The sequence below is a fragment of the Protopterus annectens genome, chromosome 8.part0 (assembly GCF_019279795.1).
Source record: "Protopterus annectens isolate FY-2018-M chromosome 8.part0, PAN1.0, whole genome shotgun sequence".
Lineage (NCBI taxonomy): Eukaryota > Metazoa > Chordata > Ceratodontiformes > Protopteridae > Protopterus > Protopterus annectens.
This window is the reverse complement of record NC_056741.1, coordinates 1,249,878,436-1,249,906,085: the sequence shown is the minus strand read 5'-3', so window position 1 is coordinate 1,249,906,085 and position 27,650 is coordinate 1,249,878,436. Positions and strand designations below refer to the sequence as shown.

The window sequence follows — 27,650 nt, the reverse complement described above, 5'->3', positions numbered from 1 at the left end:
CTTTAAATTTTCTGCTCCCTTACCCAGTTTTGGCAAGAAACAAACCAAGACTCTTGGCAGAATGCTGCTAAGCAGATATTTATAAAGTAGTAGCAGGGAGGTTCCAAAAATAAAGCTTGATCCTCCCAAGAACAAAGGACAGTCAAAGGGTCATTGACCCCACCCATGCACCCGTGACAGTCCCTTATCTCTTCCAGAAAGTCTGAATCTCCTGTCTCTGAGAATAAATATTTTCGGGCAGTTGGATTTTAAAGGTGATCCATATATGGTACAAAAGGCATTGAGAGGAAATTCCTTTTCTGCAAGGGGTACTGCCTCATCCACCAGACTAGACTAAACCCCTTTTTTCTTTCTCCTGCATCATATGCTGCCTCAGGGGTTAATATTAGTTCCTTCTTTGTAGTTATGTAGATGGTTTATTTAAGAATGCTTTTAATGGAAAATAAATTCCCGATTTATTAGTTCTGGATCTTTCTTTTTTTCAATTAGTTTGTGATAGTGCCAAGATTGAAATACTTTCACTTCTTCACAACCTGTTTACTCCTCCTTCCTTATTTAAGTAACCTTAGAGTTAAAAGATGCATATCTTCACATTCCTAATCAACCAGCTTTCGGGTGTTTAAGATTGTGTGTGTATGGATCACATTATCAGTTCTTTGTCTTAGTCTTTGTGTTTTGCACTGCTCCAAGAGTGTTCCCAAAGTGTCTAGCTCCTGTCATAGCCATTGCAGGCTGCAGGTTATCTACATTTTTCCATATTTAGACAATTTGCTTATTTTTGCAGTGTCTTTTTTTTTCTCAAAGTATGAGGAATTTCTCACTCTGATACACAGGCTGGGATACCAAGAGAACACTCAGAAGACTTTTTTGATTCCATCACACAGGATTGTGTTTCTGGTTTGTCTGCTAGATGCCTCAATGCAAAGAGCTTTTCTTCCACAGGGAAAAACAAAATCTATATTTAGATCTATTGAGGGAGTTTCCCACTCAGATTTCTGTTATAGTGAGGGAATAACTCAGGATTCTAGGTTTCATGGCATCCGTGATTCTCATGATACCCCTTGCAAGACTCCACATGAAAGATACTATGGTATGTGAAGTCTCTTTAGTCCCAGCACCAATATCCATTAATACTTCAAATTTCAGTTCTGGGATTTATGATGCTAAAAATCATTTGGTGAAGAAATTAAAATATCCCTGAATCCAGGTCTCCCTTTCTCCACTCCTGCTGCAAAGTAGTTGGTCACTACAGAAGCATCAGACTTTCCTTCAAGGACAGTATCAAAGGGAATAAAAGTGAAAGGTCTCTGGGATAAGAAATGCAAACCTAAGTATATAAACATAAAAGAGATGCTGGCTCTGGCTCTTATAAAGGCTGTCAACTCTCTGAATCATCTGTGGGGTCCCCAGGATCTCTCTGCATTGTTGCAGACAGTGCCACGGTGATGCTGTACATAAACAAGCAACGGAAAACCAGATCTTACCTCCTTTGCAAACTTAGCCAAGTTAGGATGGGTTGTAGCTTTACAGCATAAGTCTGTCTTCTGGTCTCTTATATTCTGGCAAAGCAAAATTGTGCAACAGTCTGGCTGAGCAGGACAAAGGCAGACTCTCTCAAATGGAAACTAGATCAGGGGGAGTTCCTCAAGTGGACTTTTTTTGCCTCCTCTTTGAACAGGAATCATCTCTCAAAAGTCTGCTCCAGGACTCCATGCAAGAAGACCTGGGAGACTGCCTTCTTTTTCTTTGAACAGGAATGTTTCTTTATGTGCTTTGATCCTTTCCACTGATATCCGGGGTGCTTCAGAAGATTCAGTAGGAATCCCTAAAGGTCATTGTGGCAGAAGATTTGGGCGGAATCCCCAAATATCATTAGTGACTCCCTTTTGACCCAGCCAAAAGTGATTCTCTCTCCTTTTGGAGTTGCCTGGGGCGCTTACCACAAACTTGTCTGTATGATAGGATTGTAATTTATTTTATGCACCTGTTTACTGTTGATGTGCAGCCGGGAGGCAAGAAAGCATGCTGCTAGAAAATCCTATATAAGCAAATGAAAATGTTTTTCTAGTCGGTGCTAACAGAATAACCCAGCATGCATTAAGGACTAGTTTTTCTATGGTTTTGCAATTCATGTTCGTATCCTGTCTTACTCTTTTATCAAACTTCATTTGTCAGTCATTGCAGTACATCTGTCCATGGATCCACTCTTTTAAAGCATTTACAAATGAAAATGTTTTTTAAAACGGTGTTACATAAGAGGCTTTCAAGAAAATCTGTGGCTTCTCTGTAGAATCTTAATTTTTTTAGAGAAGCTGTCACTTGCTCTCTTTGAGCCAACACATCTGCCTGACTTGAAGTTCTTAATATGGAAAACAGTTTTATTGCTTGCTTTGGCCTCTGCAAGAAGAGTATATGAAATGCAGGCTCTTATGGTGTGTCTGCCTTAACTTATTTTCCACATAAACAGTGTTTCTTTGAGAACTTTGAATCCTTGTTTTATGCCTAAAGTAATATTTGAGTTTACTTTAAGCCAAACTAACCATCTCCTTGTGTTCTTGCATGAACACAAAAATAAGGGAGAAAAGGGTGCATCTGATGCTATTGTTCTCATTCTTCCTCATGAGTGGGTTACAGGTCCAACTCTCAGATCTGACTGCCATATTTACAAGCTTTATGATGTGAATCTCGAGCTCCTCCCCTCTACCCATAATTCTCTATTCCATCCCCAACTCCTCAGGTCTCGTTTGCTGCTATCGGAATAAGATCGTGACTGAATCTTGAGAGTGTGAGTGTCAATTTTTTTGTCTATTTTTCAAAGTTACATTTCTTAAAATGTATATATTAGGGTTAGTTTTCACTCCTCCCATTATTGTGGCTAACAGTTTGCTGGCATTATTTTTTCTTTTTTTTCCCTAACCTTTCTCCTTTGGGCCTTTTGGCTCCCTACTCATACCTGCAACTATATTGGTCTTAAAAAGAAAAAAAAGGGGGGGGGGGGTGGTCTCTGGATTATGACTCCAAAAAGTGAGCATTAGAAAAGAGGGGATTCATCAGAGCCACCTTAAAAACTTAGAAAAGCTTTGGTTCCAACCTCTTCATATCTGAAGTCAGTACAGCCTCCCTCAGATCCACAGGTTTCTTCGGATCTGACAGGCGGCGTAATCATCGCAAGTTCCCCTGTACCACCCACCTCCTACTTGGATCCTACAGTCGGGAGCTGAACTTTGCATTGAAGACTGTTTCTCTAGCTCCACCTTCTCAGCTGAGACTCCTTGAAAGCATTCTAGGCCTGCTTCCATGGCTTCATCCATATGTAGGAGCTTGACTGAGGCAAACTTGAACAGGTTAATGCAGAGATTTCTCAGGACTCTACTCCAGATGGGGGTCTTGCCAACTCTGTCCTGTATCCGGATTCGTAGGTGTATGTGAACAACCAGTCCTGTCTCCTTCTCCGATCAGACCTTTGGTCTCTGAGTCTTAGGATCCAAGATCCCCAAGAGGGTCAGCGTCTGATCTGAGGAAGCTCCCTTCCTCGACTCTGGTGGTTTCCCCGAGTCGTTCTGCTCCAGTACCATCGGATCAGGGCAGGTCTCGGATTCAAGAAGTTCCAGCTTCCTTATTTTTTTTTCTTCTCCTTAGTATCCTAGTTAGAACATTCTGCATAACTTGGACTTGCATAAATGGCTGAGATATTATTTAGACAAAAGAAAGGCCTTTCATAAATCTGATGAGCCTTTTTTTGTTTTCATACCATAACATTGGGTTTGGCAGTTTCTTAGCAAACAATCTCCTCCTGGATTTTCAAGAGCATTTCTTTTTGTTCTTTTCATGGCAAACAGTTGTCTGCTTCAGTTAGGGCTCATTCTACTGGAGTAGTGTCTTCCTTTGGGGCTTTCTACAAGGGTTTGGACATCAACTCCATCCATGAAGAAGCAACTTGGTCTTCGGTTCACACATTTAATAAACATTACAACTTGGATGTGATTTCCAGAACCCGGGCAAGTTTTGCTATGGCTGTCTTTCATAGGTTGCATGGGTTTGTAGAGGGCTCCTCGTCTTCCTCTTTCCTACCTTCTCAGTGTCTTCTGTACCTTCCAAGAGGTGGTGATTACTGCAACAGTGGTGTGGAAGGACAAAGTACAGTTGTGTACAGTCATACCATAGCAATAGATGTCCTTCTTTTCACTGTTGCAGCATTCACTCTTCTATTCCTGCCCCGTTTTTTTCTTTTCTCTCCTTTTCCATGGGTAGTATTTTCCTTCTGGCCGAGAGTTTTTTCTTCTCCCTGTCTTCCTTCCTTTCCTGGATGGTACATATTCTCCTTTCCAATGGGGGTCTTGGTTATTATAGGGCACCTCATTTCTGGGTTGGAAGCATTTTTATATCCTCTTTAGGCCTTATGCTTATGCAGGGAGAATACCTCTGACAAACAATGCTCCTAGGTAATTAAGATTTTGGTATACTGCCAGATGTTGAGCTGTCCTTGCAGAGGTGATGAATACTGCAACAGTGAAAAAGACATCTACTGTTATTATTTAACCAACTGAACTTTATGGTAAGTATGTAACTTTAGTTTCTCTTGCATTCTGTGTATTAAAATGTACCATCCTAAAAGAAAAAGTAGTTTAGTTGTGGTTTATGCATGTGAATTTTAATTTTTATTAACCCCTTAAAATGATATTTGTGAGCGATCAGTTAGAGACCTCTGCCATGTTTGTAATGTTTTAATTTTCATTAAGGACCGTGGATCCTCACAGAATCGTAATCGGTCAGACTCTCGGAATCATTCAAACTCCCAAAGTAAGGATGTCACTCGATTTGAAGCTTCACCACGAAAGCGCAATGTCCAGGTAGAGTATTCAACTTTGCATGTCAATGTATTTGAAAATGTGTGTATTTCTCTCTCTCTCTCTATATATATATATATATATATATATATATATAAAATGTGTGCGTGTCTTTCTCTAAGTATATATATATATATATATATATATATATATATATATATATATATATATATATGGTTTATTATTAAAAAATCGAAAATTTTAAAAAAGTAACTAAAAATCGAAATATAACGCCGAAAATTTGTAAAACTGGAAGTTTAGAATGTCGAAAATCATGGGTTGTTGCTAAAAGTGCCAAATTCAACATTTTCCGGCAATTACCCAATGTGCCGCCCTTAGCCTAAATTCCCGTACTCCTGCAGGGAATCTCCTGTTTTTGCAGGGGGCAAGCCCCCCTGCACCCCCCACACCCCCATTAACTATATATTACAACTCTGAGATTGCACTACAGTGAGGAAAGGGATGAATTTCCCTAACCGCGCTGTACTGCGATATCTGTACAGTTCTTCACATTTATATTAGTGAATAAAACAGTGCATTCGCTAATATAAACGTTTAACATTGAGACTGCAAACATATAAAACATTTGGACGTCTGTAGTTCGAATTTTTCATATGCGTGCATTCTCACGTTGACATTTTAATAGTAAACCTATATAATATTATACATAACACAAATGGAAACTAACAGCATGGTCGCCAAGGCCAGGTACTTAGACAAATAATACAACAAAAGGAAAGTACCAAAGCCACCACAGTTTGATAAAATCACATATAAACTTTAATGGTGAGATAAGCCCTTTCGGGCGAACTCCACAACCTTCATCAGATCATTTGTTAATCAGTAAAAATTTCATCATTTGGAAATTCAACACAGCCAGTTAAAGCACGCCAGACTTTTCATACCTCTTCATAGGCAGAGCTTTATCATTCATAAAATATATAGCATATGACTCATATTAGTCTATCAACGTTCCAACAAAGTCTATTTGGCAACACCAGTCAAAATCATTCTCATTTATAATATACCCAATCGAAATGCTTTTGTGTATACGTGTCGTTGGAAAAGAGCTCACACGTATAGTGTATGAAGTGGTCAGGCCATTCGGTCCACAAACTGCAAAGAATCCAGCAGTGTCTGTATAAAAACTAATAAATCTTATTAGAAGGTAATAATTATGCAAAAATAAAAAGTATATGAAAGCGATCTCAGCATACATTGAAAACAGCGTTAAGAAATGGCACAGCCAGTTAAAATGTTACAGATCTTACCTCTAAATGGGTGGGGCTTTACTGCATGTGATACATGGAGCATTCAACTTGGTTTATCAAACCAGATCTCCAAAAGAAATCTAATTAGCATCTCCAGTCGAATCCTTCTAAAGGCTAGCTATGTCCAATCAGAAATACTGCTGACCCCTTTGATGGTGCCAGCCAGGTTGCCCAGGAGGTTGACCCCATCAGCCAAGGAGTCTCATTGTTGATTACTTTCTGGGTCTGCCCCTGCGGTGGTGGTTACTGAAGCTTGCTTCTGTTTAAAAATCCAAAGCATAGTGCCATTTGTTTCTTTTTTGACATGACTACAGTAGTGTTATATTGCTTTTAGGGCCTGCTTGAGGCGGAAAAAAAGGGCTCTGCTCAGGGACGAAGACATTTCTGTAGAGGTGGAGAAAAACAGACTCTTGTCTCCAAATGGGCGTAAGAGGCAGTCAGTCATTCAGAGTAAGGCCAAGGAGTCTTCTTCCACTGTGTCCTTGTTTTGAAGGAAATTCAAGGCTTTTGACCAATCCTGGACCTCAGTGACGTCAGTGAATACACCCGTAGGTTATATTCTGGATGGTTATTTCCTGTTAGAGTTGTGCCCTTTCTGCTGTAGGGAACTGTAATTTTGTCACTGTCCATTGTAGATGTTTTAAAGCATAGTATACTGGGTCTACGTAAGTTCCTCCATTTCCATCACCCTGGGTATCACTTAAAGTGCAAGGTGCTGCTATTTGACCATTCTTCAGTATCCAGTGTGGTTTGCAAAGTTATTGGTCATAATAGTTGAAGTTTTAAAGGAAAAGCTGCTGCTTACATTTCTCTTGTTGGGCATCTTATTTCTGGTGTTCCCCTCTGAGTGGTGTCACTACAGTGTATGCTTCCATGGCTGCAGTCTTGGAGTGAATATAAACTTGGATAAGTACTCTGTAGTACCATTTCAGAAGCTTGCATTCATCAACATGAAGCTGGACACTTCAGTGTCATTTCTTATTGCCTGAAGTGAGGGGTTAGAAAGGTGTGAAGTTGACAGCCTAGGTGAGAGGTGCAGGAAGCAAGATCATTCAAGCTCAGACCCTTCTTTGTCTTTTGGGGTTAATGGCTGTGTGTGTTTAATACACAAGAGTATATGAATGTTGCAGTCAATTGTGAGGATTTCTTAGTTGCAGAACCACTAAGCATTTATGGATGATGGTCTTTGTGTTTTACTGTTGCAGTCATCGCACTTGGGTTATCCTGCCAGGGGTAGCACTCAGTCAGCCCGAATACCAGAGGCTTAGTATTTCTGCGTCAGTTGCTGTCGCTCCAGGACTGACGTCAGGTAGTCAGTGGTATAAAATTAGGCAGCCAACGCCATTACATCAGTCTTTCTTGCCGAGGTGCTTGAAGCAGAAGCAGTTCGCACGAGTGCTGGTCGGCTGCTACCTGAGTTTTCATTTCCGAATTGAAGTTGAAGCCTTCTCAAGCTAAGTACCCCATTGGTGATCCTTTTTTCTTGTTGTAATTGATGTCAGAAAAAGTTAATTGTCTTGCCTGTGGAAAGCAAATACCACACAGAGATTTCCATTCTTACTGCGTCACCTGTTTAAGCCCAGACCACGACGTACCTCGCTGTCGGTTTTGTGCCTTGTTCAATCCTCGAACTAATCATAGTCAGGCCCCTGTTGTCACAAAATACTTTTGTTCTCTATCTCCTTATTCTGAAATGGATCCAGTAAGCCATCCCACTACCGATATTCTGAAAAAACGTAAGGATAACGACAGAGACAGCACAGGTCCAAAGCTGCCGACGACGCTTCCGTTAAGCTAGTCGCTAGTTCGGTACTCAGTGAGGTGCTTTCGCAACCCCTGATGCCAGTTTCGGTGGATTCGCAGGCCTCTACCGAGGCCCGTTCTGAGTCTGCTATGCCGCGAGCCTCCTCTTCTAATATGGGACCTGCGGATGTCTCCACCTTGGATGGGTCCAGAGCTGCTGAGCAGACACTGGCTTCTGAGGAAGTTATTCTCACTACCAGTGTTCAACATAAACCGACAACTTTCGCATCTTCAGTTCTGTCTTAAACTACCAAGTTTCTAAGGCCAAGAGTGTGCGCTACGCCTAAAAAAATGACGAACAAAGTGCATGCACCTGCTCCCTTGCCACAACATCAAATGCTTAAAATGGCAGAAGACCTTATGCTGATTAGGGGAAGTCAGCCATCCCCTGCTAAGAGAAAAAGACTTGTCCACAGCAGCTTCAACAGACCAAGAGTCGACTCTGAGGTATCTGATTATGAGGACATGCCCTTATCTGCTTATGACAATTCAGATGCAGAGTAATCCATTCCCTCTGCCTCTCCTCCAGAGGACTTTTCTTTTGGTGAAACCTTGCATATTTTAAGAGAGCATTTCTATTGGGAATGCCAAGATTAGCCTCAGACCAGAGAGAGACTCTGAGAATTTCTAGATTTGCCACAACATAGGCCTTTAGCAGTACCCGTAGTCCTGGAGGTTGTAGATGTCCTTATGGAATCCAGCCTTACTCCTGATACTTTACCCCCTGCTCCTAGGAAACCAGACAGGTACTACAGAGTACCTGACTCTCACAAATTCCTTTTCAAAAATCCTACTGCTGACACAAAGATAATCTCCCAGGGGCCTAAACGTATCAAAGCAACTACAGCTAAGAATCCCACCCCTTCGGACAGGGATTCCAGAGTTTTGGACAGATGAGGTAAGAAAGTATATACCTCTTTAACTCTCGCCATTAGGGCTTTGAATAGTCAGTTTCACATGCTGAAGTACCAACAACATATGGAACTTTAGCAAAAAATAGCTACCTTTACAGACAGTGCAGAAAATAAAGAATTGCAAGAGCTTATGCATTCTGCAAGCCAAGTCAGCAAGCACACATTGCATTGTGGCTTTGTCACCGTAGAAGCATCTTGCAGGGCATCAGTCACTGGTTCTGTACTGAAGGGATGCTTGGCTTAAGGACCAGACCTTGCCAGACCATGTCAGATCAAAGTTATTAGACTCTCCTTTGAACAAGGGCAATCTGTTTGGCACCAAAGCAGAAGAGGTTCTTAAAAAGTTGGAAGAAAAAGCTAAATCTATGCAGAGTCACAAAGAATTTTTTCAAGTACAGCCTCCTAGATTCAGTAGGTATTGCCCGTCAAAACATTGGTCCTTTCCAGCCCACCTCAAACTAGACCCAGGGGAAACAGACCCCCCCAGACTACATTCTCAAGGTATGTAGAGATCTAAGCAATGGAGTGCCTCCACCTCCAAAGTAGGGAGTGCTAAGCCACCCCCTTACGGAAAGAATTCCCAGTGACTTCTCTACTTTTCTCCCCACCTCTGCCCAACTGCTTGTGCCCTTAAGAGGAAAACTTGCCCTTCATGCAAAAAACTGGATGTCCGTCACCAAAGACCGATGGGTCTTCAACATTTTATCCCAAGGGTATAAATTTTACTTCCACACTCTGCCAACCCCAAAAGGGTTCCTAGACCTTCCTCCAAACCAGTGGGCAGAGGCACAAAAACAAGTTCAATCTCTGCTCTCTATCATGGCAATTCAACCTGTTCATGCAGAACAGATAGGTCAAGGATTCTATTCCAGACTTTTCCTGGTACCCAGAAAAGAGGGCTCTTGGCATCCAATCCTAGGTCTTTCAATTCTCAACACCTTCCTGGTGTTACCAAAATTCAAAATGCTCACCTTGCAGCACCTTCTACTTATGCTAGCCAAGGATGCCTGGTTAGTCACCTTAGACTTAAAAAAAAAAGCCTATCTGCACATCCCTGTAAGGGAGTCATGCAGGAAATATGTACGTTTCAGGGCAGGATCCTATGCATTATCAGTTCTCTGACATCCCTTTGGCTTATCCACTGCTCCCAGAGTATTCACAAAATGCCTGGCTCCAGCCATTGCTTTCTGCAGGCAGAGAAATATTCAAATTTACCCGTACTTGGACGACTGCCTGGTTCAGGCGGACAGTCAGGAAATGCTATTGCAGCACCTGACTTTTGTAAAAAAACATTCTAACATCTCTGGGGTCCACCATCAACGAAAAGAAATCAAAACTACTCCCCAGTCAAAAGATTGTATTCCTCGGAACAAGCTTGGACACAGCATCCCAGATGGCATTCCTCACTTCAGAAAAGCAAGCCTATCTGACAGACTATTTTACTGAAATGACCACCAGAACCCAGCTATCCGCAAGGAAAATCCTGCGGCCCTAGGATTCATGGTGTTATGCATCCTACTAATTCCATATGCCAGACTGCTTATGAGGAAACGTCATTTTTACTTAAGTCTTTGGTGCCAACATTCTCAGGACCTGGAAACCATCATTCCTATCATCCCCTTTCTAAGGACAGAGTTTCTTTAGTGGGCAGCAGCATGCAACCACAAGGGACTGCCCTTTAGTCAACCCCACACTGCCCAGACCCTAACCACAGACGCATCAGACTATGCCTTGGGGAGTACACATGGAAGGCAAGTGCATTCAGGGCCACTGGAGCCCAAGTCAAATTCATTTGCACATCAACCAAAAAGAGATGGCAGCTGTGCAGCACGCGCTGACAGCTTTCAGATCCCTACTCTCACCAGGACACCTGCTAATAAAAACAAAACACCACCACAGTTATGTGGTACATCAAGCAGGGGGGAACCCACTCTGCAGGATAGCCATCCTGCAAGTCCATCTGCAAGCTCAATTCCTGCCAGGCAAACAGAACTCACTGGCGGAATACTTAAGCAGAAATCTCCTAGACACACATGAGTGGCAATTAGAGCCCAGCACTTTCAACCTTCTGATTCAGAAATGGGGGACCCCATAGGTGTATCTCTTTGCCTCCCCCTGCAATGACCAGCTCAGCAAATTCTGCACTAGGATTCTGCTCCTTCTCTCAAGAGCATTACTCAAGATAAGACAGGACAGACCAAGGACAATTCTGATTGCCCCTGACTGGCCACGCCAGCACTGGTGGCCCACTCTTGCGCAGCCTGTCACCCTGGTACCTACACCAGAACCCAACCCTGCTCTCTCAGCAGGGGGGGCAGATGTTGCATCCGCAACTGCAAACTCTAAATCTTGCAGCCTGGCTTATTCCTTTAATTCTCCCCCAGTAACCAGCCTAAGCAAGCAGGTGCTGGACGTCATTCTTGAAGCCAGAAGACTCAGTACAAGAAAATCTTATGCTGGTAAGTGGCAAAGGTACTGCTCCTGGATTCAATCTAAAAGAAAGGACACAACTCTAACCTCCCTGCATCTAATCCTGAATTACTTAGCAGATCTACTCCACAGAGGCCTTTTTTTCTCCTCCATTAAGATGCATGCTCTGCCATTTCGGCTCATTATAACACTGAGCCACCTCTCTTCTCTCACCCTCTTATCAAACAGTTCCTGAGTGGGGCAAACAACTTAGTGCCACCAAGGAGAGCATCCACCTCTGCTTGGGTCCTGAACTTTGTACTGGAAAAGCTCACGCTCCCCCCCCCCTTTGAACCTGCAGCGTCAGCAGAGTTAAAATTCCTTTCTTGGAAAACAGCCTTGCTTCTGGTCATCACTTCAGCTAGAAGAGTGTCTGAGCTACAAGCACTTATGGCTGTGGAACTCTTCATTATTTTCCATGCCGACAGGGTTTTCCACAGGACTTCTCCTTCCTTTATGCCTAAAGTGGTGTCCAGTGTGGCTCTCAACCAATCCATCCATTTGCCAACTTTCTTCCCTAATCCTCAAAATAAAGGGGAAAGGATCTTGCATTCCTTGGACTTGCACAGACAGCTCAGATTCCACCTTGGTAGGACTAAGCCCTTCTGGAAATCTGACCAGTTACTAGTCAGCTTTGCACCAGGGGCAGAGGGTAAGGCCATTTCAAAACAAACAATTTCCAAATGAATAGCGCACTGCATCCATTTCTGCTACAAGCACCATGGGAAACCAACCCCTCAGGGGGTGAGAACACATTCCACTAGGGCAACCTGTACCTCTACAGCATTCCTCAGGGGAGTCCCTACCAGGGACATCCTGGAAGTTGCTAACTGGAGTTCTGTACACACCTTCACCAAGCATTACCACCTGCCTATCTTTTCCAAATCCAGGGCGGGTTTTGCAACAGCAGTCCTACAAGGCATACTAGCCAGCCCTAACTCTTCTTGACTGCCTCCACGCTTCTTCAGCTTTGGGAATCTACCCAAGTGTGATTACTGCAACAGAGAAATACAAAGAATGTAGTACAGTTGTGTACACTTACCATAAATGTAAATGTTAGTGTATTCACTGTTGCAGTCCTGGTTTCCCTCCCTCCAGCCCCCTTGTTTCTCTCTCTCTCCTCTTTTAGCTATTACTCACACCTGTCAGGGGTATTGGTATTTACTTTTAACTGGTGGTGTTTTCCCCACCATAACTTGGCTCCCTATTTGGGGGGCTCCTGACATTTGGGGCAAGAAAAACTGATGTAATGGCGTCTGCTGCCTGTTTTTATACCCCTGACAACCTGACGTCAGTCCTGGAGCGACAGCAACAGACACAGAAAGTCTCTGGTATTCGGGCTGACTGAGGGCTACCTGCAGGCAGATAACCCAAGTGTAATGACTGCAACAGTGAATACAGTCGAACATCTGCATTTATGATAAGTGTACACAACTGTACTTTGTTCCTATATCCAAGGCTCCCTTTTCATCCCCCTCTTCCTTTTCAGCAGCTATTCACAGACACTTCAGATGTGGGATGAGGAGCAGAAGGCACAATCAGTGTCAGAGATTAGACTCCTTCTGCTTTCTCTTCAGATATTTCCTCCTCTTTTCTCCCCAGGACCTCTCGGGGTATTTGCAGATAATACCACAGTGATGTAGTATGTAAACAGACTGCGGGAACAGTATCTTACTTTCTTTGCTGGTTAGCACTCGTGGCATGGGATTTCGCTGTCAAGTACTAAGCAACTCTTCAGGCATTTTACATTCCCTCAGGTCAAAACATTGTGGCAGACACTCTGAGCAGATCCTTAACTCAATCTCATGAGTGTGTGCTTTACAGGGATGTGTTTCTGGATATTGTCTACCAGTGGGGTACTCTTCAAGTAGATCTATTTCCCTCCCCTCTGAACAGACAACTTCCTCTTTTTCGTGCCAGAGTCCCAGGTCCTCTGGTGTGGAAAATGGATGCCCTTTCTTTTTCTTGGAAGGGGATGTTTCTTTATGCCTTTCCTCCCCTTCCCTCTCATTCCAAAAGCCCTGGTCAAAATTCAACAGGACACTCCCAAAATGTTGTTGGTGACTCCCTTTTGGCCAAAACAGGATTGGTTCCTTCGTTTGCATTTAGCCAAGGGCAGTCATCACAAATTACTTCATAGGGTGGTCCTAGTCACATAAGACAAGGGATCTCCCAGCCATCTCCACTTGTCTGCTTGCCTTTTTAAGGCAATTAAAAATTTCCCTTCCTTATAGCTCTTTGCTTTCGATGAGCAATTCAAGCAGCAAGGTGCCATCAAACAGTTTTTTTTTTTTAAAGCAGTGGCAGAGTCCCCAAAAAGAAAGGGAAAGTCTCAGAGTCAAGGACAGTCTTCATAGTCAGCATGACTTTTTGCTTGTTCTGGCTGCCCTGCCTTCCCACATTGGCAATAATAAAAAAAGCCCTTTATGGTAAAGCCAGCGGAGGTTTTCTGATTTTTTGTCACAGTTTTTGTGGAGGAGTTGAAATAATATCCCTCTGTCCGAAGCTTCATATTCCATTCTGGCGCCAGATTATTTCAGACAAGTGAGTTGTAAAGGAATGCTAGAAGGGCACACTTGGCAGTGGAAATCTCTCCTCCTTTTTTTAGTGGATTCTGCTTTGTCCATTAAACTCAGTTTTCCCCGTTTCCTTCAGTTCTGAATCAAATGCTTCTTTCATGGCGTATTATAACCAGTGCCTACCTGCTAGACAGGCTAGATGGGCAAAGTCTTTTTTTATTCAGTGATATTTCTGATTCCAAAAGAGGAAGGAAATTGGAGGCCTGTGCTAAACCTTTCTTTTCTAAATATGTATGTCAAGATTCTAGTGTTCAGACTGTTATCCCTACAGTCTGTTTTGCCTCTGCTAGCTTTCATGGTAAAGCAAGGATACCTGCCACTGCCATCACATTCCCATTGGCAAGAAGTTCAGACATCTCTTAAGATTTTCGGTATCTGACTCAGATTATCTGTTCTCTCTTACCTTTTAGACTTTTCACTCATCTAAGGGTGTTTGCAAAGTGTCTGGCTCCAGTAACTGCTTTTTATAAACTTCAAAGCTTTCACATGTTTTCATATTTGGGTGATTATTTAATCTCTGCATATGTTTTTTCTAGTTCCCAAAAGTCTTTAGCATCTGTTCAGAATCTTGTACTCTGTCCTGGTTTTTCATTATCAACTTGCAGAAATCTCTCATCCTTTCTTACAGAATTATTTTCCTGACATGTCTGTGAGATTCTGCTCTGGGAAGAATCTTTTCTCTTCCAGACAATATAGAGATGATGTCCTTCTATTCACATGTTGCAGTGTTCTGTACATCTGAGTTTTCTCCTCTTGTTACCCGAGCATCCGGCCATTATACAAAAGATTTCAGTCACTGTATGGTGCGTGAGACGTCTGATGTGGCTAGCAGAGCATGGGCCATAAAAGTGACGTCAGCACGCACCAGACCTCAGAACTTCTCAGCCGCCAGTCGAATGTCAGGTTTCCCTGCCATTCTAGAGAAATCAGATAAGTGCCGCATTGTGGAACCTTATTTTCAAGTCATTGTTTTCTAATGCTTGTTCATGTCATCCAGAAAGGCAAGTGTAAGTATAGTCATCAAGATACCTCACAAGGATGCCCACGATCAGTGCTTGTTTTGTTTAGATAGGTCACACAACTTCAAATCTTTTCCCATTTGCCAGGCGTTTGTGCCCAAAACTCTCTGTAGCCGACTCCACGAGCTTAACTTTTATTTAGAAAACCAGTGTGTGAAACAGTTAGCTTTAGGTATGTAGGGTTCTGCCAGCTTGTGTACTGAAACACCAAAAAAGAAGGCCAAGACAGTCAGGCCTACTATTGCCACTGCACCTCATCCGTCTGACCTTCACGTCGGCCTGGTTGAATGCTCGGGCTCCGCTGCATTGGATACATTGGGTACCTATACAGAAGCTGCACAATCCTGCATGGAGAGCATGTCCAGTGAGGCTTTTCCTGACATCCGTTTCCGATGCCGAGGGGGAACCTGCGATTTCGTTAGGACCGCAAGACCCCTCTGTTCCTTTGCAGTCGTCCGACACTAGACCTTCCTCTGTTCAGATGCCTGCTAGGCCATCACTTAAAAAGAAGGAAAAAAGAAAGCATGTGTCTCCTGCTACAGAAAGTAGCAGGAGAAATTGGCAGGCTTTTAGTCAAAGCTTGTTTAATGCCTTTATGGCCTTACAGCCTACCACATCTGGGACTTCACAATTCCTCCTCCAGTCCTGAGCCCCAGGCCTCATACCTCGGATCCCTCTCGGATGGAAGGGGAAGAATACTCTTCTTCTGAAGAATCCCTCTCATATGCCTCCGAGCTGCCTGATTCCCTGGGATATGGTTCCCCAGAGGAAGAATCTGTTGTTCCAGACTCCTCAGCAGAGTATCTAACCTTTGGGGAACTATTGCTAAAATGAAAGAGCATTTTAAGTGGGAATCATCAGAAATGACATGGGTACAAAAAAGGTATTATGACCTCATCCAGATGGATTCCCTAACCCTTAGTGCTATTCCTCCCATTCTACCTGCCTTTCTGGATGCCTTCTCAGCAACATCCTTGAACCCGGACTCACAGCACCCTGTCCCACACAGACCTGATGGGTTTTATAAAGTCCCTGAGACTACAAAATTCCTAATAGTGTCCTGCTGCAGACCCATCCACAATTTCCATTTCTACTGACAAGGCTTCGAAACTACTGCCTTCTACCACCCTCCTCCCTGTTGACAAGGACAGCAAAACCATAGAGCGGCTGGGTAAGAAAATATATTCTTCTGCTACTCTGGCTTTCAGAGCAACTAATTATCAGACATACACGGCTAAATATGTCATCCCTTTTGGAGAAGATTTTCAAGGAATTGTCTAACTCCCCACACTCAGCAGCCAAAACTCAACTGTGTTCCCTAGTTGCCCTTACTTCTCAGGTTACCAGGCACTCTATCAAGTGAAGTTATGGTGCTGCTGAGGCCTCAGCTAGGTCAAAAGCATCAGCTTCGGCCATAAGAAGGTATTCTTGGCTACATCTCCAACTCCTACCAGATGTTAGAGCTAAGTTGGTAGATTCTCCTTTGGACAATACAACTCTGGAGCAAAATTGGCAGACTTATTCAAGTCTTTAGAACAAAAGGAGAAAGAGATGCAATATTTAAAACATCTGCTGGTTTCCCCTATTCCAAAATTTCAGAGAGATTATCCAGCCAAAACTCAGTTTATTAGGAAACACTCAGTCTGCTACCTCTGCTAGGCCTAGGAAAACCTCTAGGAAGTAACCCATTCCTACCAGAGTGCCCACCCCATCTACCAGCCGGAGGCCACCCTTTCAAGACAGAGCAGGTAGTGTGCAACTACGTGTAACTACCTGTCAACTTGAGTCCTCCACCACCTCCCTCTATCCCTCTCTCATTAATTCTCTCACTGTTTCCAAGTGTGGAAACTTATTTCAGATAAAAGTGGGTCCTTTCTGTAGTAGAAAACAGGTACTTCATGACCTGGCTCATTACACCAAAGAGAAAGGGAATCCCACAACCTCCAAAAGAACAACTCACTCTCTTACAACCAGTGCTAAACAGTCTTATGGCTCTGGACACTATTCAGACAGTCCCACTATCTGCAAAGGGAAGAGACTTTTACTCCAGGATTTCCCTGGTTACAAGAAAAGACTGTCCCTGGAGGCCAATTCTGGACCTCGCACTTCTCAACCGCTTCCTTCAGGATGCTTACCTTGCCAACTATTTCCTCTCCTCCTCCCTCAAGGGTTCATGGCCACCTTAGACATCAAGGATTCCTACCTTCACATCCCTATAAGGCCCTTTTTCAGAAAATACCTGAGGTTCTCTGTAGGCTCTTATCACTTTCAATTCTCTGCCTTGCCCTTTGGGCTTTCCACTGCTCCCAGAGTATTCACCAAATGTCTGTCACCAGTTATTGCCTTCTGCAGGACAAAAGGAATCCAGATATTCCCTTATTTGGATGACCTCATTCAGGCAGACTGCAAACAGACCCTCCAGCAACTCTTACAAGTTGCCATCACACTCTTACAGTCCCTGAGGTTTCAGATCTGTTTCCTAAAATTCCCAACTGGAACCTACGCAAGACAGTATTTTTGGGGTGCAGGATCCATACAGACATCACGAAAGCCTACCTTATGCCCCAAAAAGCTTGACACATTACCTACTTTTGGTCCTTCACACCACAGAAATGACCACAAGGCAGTACCTCAGGCTCCTGGGCTTCATAGGTTCATAGGTTTATACTAGGCTATCTGCCCCAAGGCATTTATAAGCCTAGCCCGAATTTTTGTGGCTTACGCCACCCCTTATATGAAAAAATACTGTACCCATTAGTTTGTTGTGCTTCTGTCCAGCAGTGACACAGAGATGATTCCCGGGGTAAACCTACGATCTCCCATCCACAGGTCAAGATTTCTCTTGAACAGAGCCAGCGAGGTGCTCTGCCTCACATGGACCGGGACTCTATTCCACAGCATAGGGAGTCTCTGAGTGATAAATCTATCCCTCCAGCACGTCCTATTTATATCCGTGCTAAGGTTTAAGTCACTTGCTCTAGTGGTTTTGGTGGATTTGGATTTTTTGAGGTGGAGCATGTCCATTAATTCCGGGTTGGACATGGCCTTGTATGTCAGGCACATGTCACCTCTGAGCAGACGGTATGCGACTGAATAGAGCTGGAGTTTCTTCAATCTGGCAGCATATGACAGATTTTGGAGTCCCTTTATCCTTTTGGTGAGAAACTTTTGGGGTCTCTCCAATTGCTGCAGATGTCGGGCGAGATACATCCCGAATGGGGCATTGTACTCGATCATTGGTCTGATAAGTGAAGAGTACAGGGGAACAATGACCCCACTAGATCTGGATGTGAATCCCTTCATGATCAGGTGGGCAATGTAGAAGGTCTTTCTAACCACTTTAGCAACGTGAGTGTCAAAAGAAAGGCCACTGTCAACCTGGGTCCCCAGGTTCCTGATAACCTCTTCTGTGCTTAGTGGATTGCCACCTATATGGTAGCTTGGGGTTACCTTGTTTTTCCCAAAGGGTATGACTATACATTTTTGGCGTTTAACTTCAGGCCATGGCTCTGGCACCAGCTATCTGTTTCCGTGAGTCCCTTCTGAAGGATATCCGTGTCCGATGCACTTTCCACTATGGCGCCCAGTTTGCAGTCGTCTGCAAACTTTGTCAGCCAAAGTCCTCCCATGTTGGCCTGTACTTCTGAGAAGTAGATGCCGAACAATAGGGGGCCAAGGACCGAGCCCTGTGGGACACCACTTGTGACCGGCTTGAAGTCTGACATAGCGCCAGCAACTCTAACCCTGTGGGTTCTGTCCTTAAGCCAGTTTGCAACCCATCTTGTGACATATGGGTTTACATTTAAGCTGGTAAGTTTTTCTACAATACCCAGGTGGGGTATTGTGTCGAAAGCCTTTGCAAGGTCAAGGTAGGCTGTATGGACTGCCTTTCCCTCATCAATGGCCTTGGTGACTGTTTCGAAGAAGTCAACCAAGTTCAAAAGGCATGATCTTCCCTTGACGAAGCCAAACTGGGTCGGGTCCAATGTCTGCAAGTCCCCTATATCTTTGTTTATGAGCTCCATTATGATCCTCTCCATAGCTTTGCAGACTAGACTTGTTAAGCTTATGGGGCGGTAATTACCAGGGTCCGTGAGGCACCGCCTTTGTGGAGTGGGACCACAGTTGCCGTCGTCACTCCTTGGGCACGTATCCTGTGGTAAGGCTGAGATTAAACAGCTGCCTTATGTGTGGGTTTAATTCCTCATTTAGCTCGTGTAGCACACAGCCGGGGACACCATCCGGTCCCATTGATGCTGTGTTTTTAGCTTTAGAGAGCAGCTTTCACCTGCGCATTTGAGATGTCTGGGAGGCTACACTCCGCTGGGATAGTTATCTCTCCTTTAGGGAGGAGAGGGGGTGAAGTTTGCACTGAACCTGTCTGCCAGTATGTTGGCAATGTCTGTGGGTTCAGTGATTTTTGTATCATTTTGGACTAATTCTGAGCATATCTGGGAGTTTCCACCCAGGTTCCTAACATAGCTGAAAAAGGCCTTATGATTGTCCTTTGAATCCATGGCAATTTTTCTCTCAAAATTGGCCTTAGTTGATTTTATGAGTGCTCTTATTTTTTTACTAATAATGATCGGGGGTGACTTCTCTTTTATGGATTTTGTTCTATCATGTAATAGCTTTCTCCTCTTATTGTTATGTTTGTTAATGGCTGGGGTCCACCAGACTGGACGTTTGCCCTTTGTGGAAAGAGTCTTGGTTTTATTTGGGATTGCCTGATCCATGCAGTCCTGGAGGTATTCATAGAAGACATTTGTAAGGGCCTCCACCATACCCATGCTGCCTTTAGCAAAACTCCACAAGGAAACTGCACTGGTACCTCAGGTCAGTGTGGATGCAGCTCTCCCACCCCCTCGAGTACAGGGTGTATCCCTCCTGCCGTGCTTCAAACAGGAGATACATTGGTGGTTGAATTAGGTGAACCTCAGCCCAGGTCTTCCCCTCCAACCATTTCAACCGAAGCAGACCATGTACACAGATGCCTTACACTTAGGCTGGGGAGCAACTCTGGGGCACCTGAAAGTGCAGTGTGTGGCCAGTACCACACAGGAAAGAGCACATCAGTATCTCCGAAATGAGGGCAATATTGCTGGCCCTGTGGGCCTTCCAAAGCAAATGTAAACCAGGACCCCTAAAAATCATTGCAGACAGTACCACAGTGCTGTGGTATCTCAACAAACAAGTGGGGACCAAATCTTATTTGCTTTGCAGACTAGCTCTCCTATTGTGGGAACTGGCCACTTCCCAGGGAGTGACCTTGCAGGTGGTATACATAACTTCCCAACAGAATTCTCTGGCAGACCACCTCAGCAGATCCATGAGGAAGGCACACGAATGGATGCTACACAGGGATGTCTTCCTGAACCTGGCCCACCAGTGGGGTACACCTCAAATAGACCTGTTTGCCTCCTCCATCAACAGGCAGCTTTCCCTTCTGCTGCACCAGACTACCAGAACCACAGGCTATGGCAATAGATGCCTTTTCAATTTCCTGGAAGGGGATGTTTCTCTATGCATCCTGCCCCCCCCCCCCCTTGTTCAAAAGGTCCTGCTGAAAATCCAGCAGGGCAGACCAAAAATCTTGCTGCTGACTCCCTGTTGGCCAAGACAGCATTGATTCCCCCTCCCCTTACTTCTATCCAATTGCAGTGGTTACCCCTCAGAGTGGGCCTTCTCACACAGCACAAGGGAACCCAAATCCACCCATAGTTGCAAACTCTTCACCTCACTTTGTGAGTGATAGGATTCTGATCCCTTTGAGACACCTTTACAGTGAAGACATGCTCACTGTCCTGTAGGAGGGCAGGAAACCAAATACCAGGAAGTATTCCTTTCAAAGTGGAAAAGATTTTCCATATGGTGTCTCAAAATGCAGTTGGGCCCGTTGCAAAGTGAGACTCTTCTAGTGCTGTCTTGCGTGTGTGAACTGTTGCAGACAGGGTTAGGATTCTCATCCATCAACAGCCATTTGTTTGCCATTTCTGCATGTCTTCCCTGGATCCCCCCTTGGCTTCCAGACTACCTGCAAAACTGTTCCTTAAGGGGGTACTTCATCTCAGGCCACCAAGGAAACCATCTCCCCCCTCCATGGGACCTGACTATGTTTTAGAGAAGTTCACACTCTTCCCATTTGAGCCAGCTGCCAAAGCTTCTGTAAAACATTGCACATGGAAGACTGTCCTCCTCGTGGCCTTGGCCTCCACTAGAAGAATGTCAGAGTTGCAAGCCCTCGTGGCTATTCCACCCATCCTAGTATTCCACAAAGACCGGGTAATTCTTAGAAATAAACCTTCCTTCATGCCCAAGGTGGTTAATGACCTTTCCTTAAACCAAGCCATCCACCTACCCACCTTTTTCCCCAATCCACAAGGAGACAGTGAGAGTACTTCATTCTCTGGATGTGCACAGACAACTCAGATTCTATCTGCACAAAACGAGGTCCATCAGACAGGCTGACCAACTGTTTATCTCCTTCCACCCCAAGACCCTAGGGAAAGCAGTATCTAAACAATTTCAACATGGATTTCCAAAGCTATTACCTTTTGCTACAAACATAATGGGAAATCCCTGCAAAGTATTGTCAAAGTACACTCCACTAGGGTAATGGCCTCTTCTGGGGCCTTCTTCATGGTGTTTGGAGACTTTCACTGTACTTGAAGGAGCCACTTGGTCTTCTGTATCTCTATACTGAAAGAATGCAAAGTTCCTGAAAGTTGCTGTAATCACAGCTGCACAGGTAAAAAAAACACTCTTCAAAGCCAAGAACACAGCATCCATGGGACCTGACAACATCTCAGGCTGCGTTCTACATGAACTACTGAACGAACTGGCACCCCACCTAAGTACCATGTTCAATCATAGCCTCACCTCAGGCTTTGTGCCCACTGAATGGCGCACAGCAACGGTTATCCCACTCCACAAAGGGGGAGCCACCACGGATACCGGGAACTACCGCCCCATTAGCCTGACAAGCCTGGTCTGCAAGGCTATGGAACGTACCATCATGGAACTTATAAACAATGATAATGGTAATCTCCAAACTCTGGACCCTACCCAGTTTGGGTTTGTAAAAGGCAGATCATGTCTCCTAAACCTGATAGACTTCTTAGAAACGGTCACCAAAGCCGTAGATGAGGGTAAGGTGGTTCACACAGCCTATTTAGATCTCGCCAAGGCTTTCGACACCATCCCCCACTCTGGAATTGTAGATAAACTCACTAGATTAGGTATAAATCCCTATGTCACAAGATGGGTTGCCTACTGGCTCACTGACAGAACCCACACTGTGAAAGTAGCAGACTCTAAATCCAACTTCAGACCAGTGACAAGTGGAGTACCACAGGGTTTAGTCTTGGGTCCTTTCCTGTTTGGTATCTACCTTTCTGAAGTACAGGCTAATAAAGTTTGCAGATGACTGCAAAGTAGAAGCCATAGTCAAAACTCCTAACGATGTGGACATCCTACAAAAGGGCCTCACTGAGACAAATGCCTGGTGTCAAAGCCATGGCCTCAAGCTCAATGCCAAAAAGTGCATTGTCATCCCTTTTGGTAAAAACTCTGTACCCATGAACTACCACATAGGCGGTAGTCTACTTAACATCGAAAGTGTGATAAGAGACCTTGGGACACAGACGGACGGTAGTCTCTCCTTTGATAATCACATCGCCACCGTAGTCGGGAAATCCTTCTACGTGGCACACCTCATCACAAAAGGTTTCTCATCCAGGAAAAAGGAGGTTATTGTTCCACTCTACTCATCACTCATTAGACCCATTATAGAGTACAACGCCCCTTTTGGTATGTACCTCACAAGACATCTATAACAACTGGAAAGGCCACAGAAATACCTCACAAAGAGGGTTACCAATCTCAAACAGATGCCCTACGCAGACCGTCTCAAAAAATTCCAGCTTTACTCTGTCGCATATCGCCTACTCAGAGGCGATCTCTGCCTAACATACAAAGCTATGTCAAACCCAGAGCTGTTGGACATGTTCCACTTAAAGAAATCGCAGTCCCTTCAAGCTACACGCTCTAAGGACCTAAACCTTGTCACCACAATAAACCGAACATGCTGGAGGGATAGATTCTTGTCCCAGAGACGTCCCATACTCTGGAACAAACTACCTATCTGTATCAAAGCTCCTCATTAGCACTCTTCAAGAAAAATCTTGATTGGATGGGAGATAGGAAATTCACCCTGGGGATCACTTCTGTGGCCCTGCTTGACAGGGGCACAGGAAAATAATTTTCTTGGGTGGCAAAAGCCAGGGTGCCATTTGGCTAGGCTTATATAGGCCCTAGGGCCAATAGCCTAGTACCTACCTATGAACCTGTGCATACCTTCACCAAACATTACAAGTTAGACCACATTTCTAAGGCCAGAGCTGGATTTGCCAGGGTTATCCTCCATGGATTTCTGGAGAATTCTTCTAGGCCACCTCCCACTTCCTCACAGTGAACTTTGGCACTCAACCCTATGTACAGAATACTGCAACGTGATTAGAAGGACATAGAAAAGTTGTGTAAAATCTTACCATAACCATAGGTGTCTTTCTCTTCCATGTTGCAGTATTCCTTCCCACTCACCCACCCCTCCTGTTATATGGCAGTTTCCTTTTTGGATGTCACAGGACTGGCATTACCCTTATAAGGACTGGTTTCGACTGGGGCACTCGCTTCTGAGGTCTGGTGCGTGGCGATGTCACTTTTATGGGCCGCGCTCTGCTAGCCACATCAGACTTCCCACACACCATACAGTGACTGAAATCTCTTGTTTACTGTCTGGACATTTGGGTAGCAAGAGGAGAAATCCCATATGTGCAGAATACTGCAACATGGAAGAGAAGGACATCTATGGTTATGGTAAGACTTTACACAACTTTTCTTCCCCACTGTTCTTCTTGAGTATTTCCAGTCAAAGCCAGAGATCTGTAAGGAATATCTCAGGATTTGAGGGTACATGCATTTATGATTTTCATGCTTTCCCTGCCCAGACTCCACATGAGAAAAAGTACAGATCTGAAGTAGTTAACTTCGTTTTATCTGCAACCTGTGGGTATTCGGATCCATATCGTATCCAAGCTGGCAACATTACAAGCATCTGCTCCAAGCTAGTCCCCCTTACCCATAACCCATCACCATCTTTTGCCTTCCCCCAGATCTCGTTTGCCGCTTCGTGCATCAGTATCATGGTCTCCGTAGCTCTAAGCCTTAGGGTGGTTGTAAGCACTTTTTGGTTTATTTTTGTGTGTAGTGAGAGTTTTCTCAGTTAGTTCCCTTTCCTCCCTCTAAACGCTTGTTCGTCGGTTAAAAAAAAAAAGTTTTTAGTTTTGTGAAGTAGTTAGTGTAGGCCCGTCCCTTCCCTATAGGTGTGCGTGATCATAGTGTTTTGGGGTTTGGTAGGTGTGGCTGTGAGTGTGGAAAATGTCTGATCAGCCTAAATGTACGTTCAAAAAATGCACAATGTGTGGCCATAAGCTTTCACCAGCGGATGGTCACACTCTGTGTGATGTCCTTCAAGGATGCATCTGCAGTCATCACATATGGGTTGTCCTACCTCAGGCAGCCCTTCGGTCGGCCGGATTCCAAAGTCTGGGTCCGGCGTGGGCTGATGTCGCCCCTTCCCCGACGTCAGAGCGCCTGGGGTATAAAAGCGTCAGCCGACACCATCTTTCTCAGTCTTTCTTGCCGCGTGGTGCCCGAAGCAGAAGCAGTTCGCAAGTGCCGGTTGGCCAGTTCCTGTAATTCAGCTAAACCGAAGACTTCAAAAGCTAAGTACCCCGTTGGGGACTTTTTCTTGCCTCAGCCGATGTCAGATAAAATTAATAATTGCTTAACTTGTGGGAAACAAATACCTCATAAGGATTTCCACTCTTACTGCCTCCCCTGCCTAGGCCCAGACCACGACGTCTCGGCCTGTTCAGCCTGTGCTTCCTTCAACCGACGCACTCTTAGACGTCGGGCGGAGTTTGCAGAGGAATTTTTTGGGGCTAGTTTTGCTTACAATATGCCGCCGGAGACTCCGACTTCACATTTAACTAAGTAACGGGAGGACAAGGACCGACACACGTGGGCTGCGGTTTCGGATGAAACCACAGCCAGGCCTACCGCGAGTGTCTCGGTCTCGGCTGAAACAGAGTCCTTCGTACTTCCGACCACCGAAACCGTACAACCGACAACCTCAGCCCCGGAGGCCCCTATTGTATCGGTTATTGAATCTCCATTAGATACTGGTGTCCTGGAACCTTCTGACACCATTCCTCTAGACAACTACACCAGCACGTGGTGCAGCCAGGCCTCCTGCATCCATGTCCATAAAGGCATTCTCTAGGGCTAAAGCTGCTAAACACTCAAAATCTTTGCCTCCCAGGGTTATCCCTCAGGGACCCACTACAGGTTCTCAGATCCTTAGTCTAGCAGAGGACCTCATTTCATTAATTAGGGGCTCACAGACTCATCCGGACAGGGGCTCTCAACCTCCTACAGAAAAAAGGCCCAGGGTTGAGCCCTCTGATCCCCACTCCTCAGTTGAGGCCTCTGATGGCTCTACTGTCTCGGACTACCAGGAGGAGGCTTTTTCAGCCTACGAGGATTCTGATGCTGAGGAATCTATCCCTTTGGCCTCCCCTCCTGAAGAGCTGTCCTTTGGGGAAACTCTGCACACTATGAGAGAGCATTTCCAATGGCAGGGCCAGGAATTTTCTGATTCCAGGAAGAGATTAAGGACCTTCTTGCATTTACCTCAGCATAGACCTTTGGCTATTCCCCCTGTTTTGAATGTCATTGATGATGTGTACTCTGAGTCTAGCACAACCCCTGACTCTCTCCCTCTGGCTCCTGCCAAACCCGATAGGTACTACAGGGTCCCGGAATCACATCTTTTCCTTTACAAGGCCCATTCTGCTGATCCAGAAACTATTTCCCAGGGCCCTAAAGGGGTTTCAGCTGCCACTACAAAAAATCCACTCCCCTCTGAAAGGGAGTCCAGGGCTTTAGAGCGATGGGGTAAAAGTGTATACTTCTGCTACACTTTCTATGAGGGCTTTAAATTGTCAATTTCATATGATTCAGTACCAAGAGTATTTGTTAGATGAATTGCATAAAAAACTGTCTTCACCTGAACCCCTAGATCGCAAATCACTTCAGGATCTGGTACATAACTCTCAACAGGTTAGCAACCATTTCTTGCAGTGTGGGTATGATGCATTGGAAGCTTCATGTAGGTCAGCTATGACAGGTGCAGTCATACGTAGGCATGCTTGGCTCAAGCCAGACCATGTTAAAGCAAAGCTTCTTGATGCTCCACTGGAAAAGCAAAAATTATTTGGTTCCACTGCTCAGGAGGTCTTAAAGAAATTTGAAGAAAAGGCAAAATCGGTACAAACAGTAAAAGATTTTATGCAAGTTCAACCACCAAGATTCAGCAGAAATTGGCCTTCCAAGAATTGGTCCTTTCCGGACACAGAGAGATTTCAAAGAGGCAAGAACAGGCGTGCCAGAGGTAGAGGGCAAGCTAGAGGCTCCTACAGAGGACGTCAGTGGCAGCCTCCCAACCAGAGAGGTAGTGCAGGGCCTACTACTGCTGCACAAGGACAGACCCAATGACTTTACTTTGACACCGCCAACCAGGGCTCAATTGGAAGCACCTTTGGGCGGAAAGCTTTCCTTATTCTCAGAAAATTGGCACAGTACTACAAGGGACAAATGGACACTACAAATAATAGACAAAGGATACAGGTATCATTTCCACACATTACCAAAAAGAAAAGGCATGCCAGACCTGCCACCAAATCAAAGGGCAGAGGCTTTGAAACAAATCTCCAATTTAGTGCAAATGAAAGCTATAGAAAAGGTTCCTCTCTCAGAACAAGGCCAAGGATTTTACTCCAGACTATTCCTTGTTCCAAGAAAAGAAAAGCAATGGAGGCCTATTCTCTACTTGTCCGCACTGAATACTTACCTCATTGTGCCAAAATTCAAAATGCTGACTCTACAGCAACTCCTTCCCATGCTGGGCAAGGGGTCTTGGCTGGTAACTCTGGACCTCAAGGAGGCATACCTGCATGTCCCTATCAGACAAAGTTGCAGAAGACACCTCAGATTTCTTGCAGGTTCAGAGCATTATCAATTCTCAGCATTGCCCTTTGGCTTATCTACTGCACCCAGAGTATTCACGAAATGCCTGGCATCAGTAATTGCACATTGCAGACTTCAGGGGATGCAAATATACCCATGTCTGAACGACTGTCTTATACAAGCGGACAGCCAACGAATTTTGGCAAAACACTTGAATTATGCCATCCACCTACTTCAGGCCTTGGGATATACAGTCAACATTCGCAAGTCAAGACTTGTTCCATCCCAAAGAATAACTTTTCTGGGTGCGAATCTAGACACAACCACCCAAATGGCTTACCTCACAGAAGAAAAACAGTCAACTACCGGATTACTTCAAAAATCTGTCAAGACAAACTCAGCTGACTGCAAGGAAAATCCTGCAGGCCCTGGGTTACATGGCTTCTTGCATTCTTCTGATTCCACAAGCAAGGCTACATATGAGGAAACTACAATGGCACCTAAGGAGTTTATGGACTCAGCACAGTCACAGCTTGGTAACTTTGATACCACTCATCCCATGCCTTCAAAGGGAATTTCTGTGGTGGGCTCAAGCAAGCCAGTCAAACAGGGGTCAACCGTTCAGCAAACCAATAGCCAGCCAAACCATTACAACGGA

At 44.7% G+C, this 27,650-nt stretch overlaps 1 protein-coding gene across 2 annotated transcripts in view; it reads left to right on the top strand.

The window, feature by feature from the left end:
• LOC122809337 overlaps positions 1 to 27,650 on the top strand; it is a 2,116,265-nt gene that overhangs the window by 1,336,145 nt on the left and 752,470 nt on the right. For both annotated transcript variants that reach the window (XM_044080743.1, XM_044080744.1), the window contains exon 13: positions 4,740 to 4,850. In XM_044080743.1, the coding sequence (XP_043936678.1) occupies positions 4,740 to 4,850 (111 nt within the window). The remainder of the gene's footprint in view (positions 1 to 4,739; positions 4,851 to 27,650) is intronic.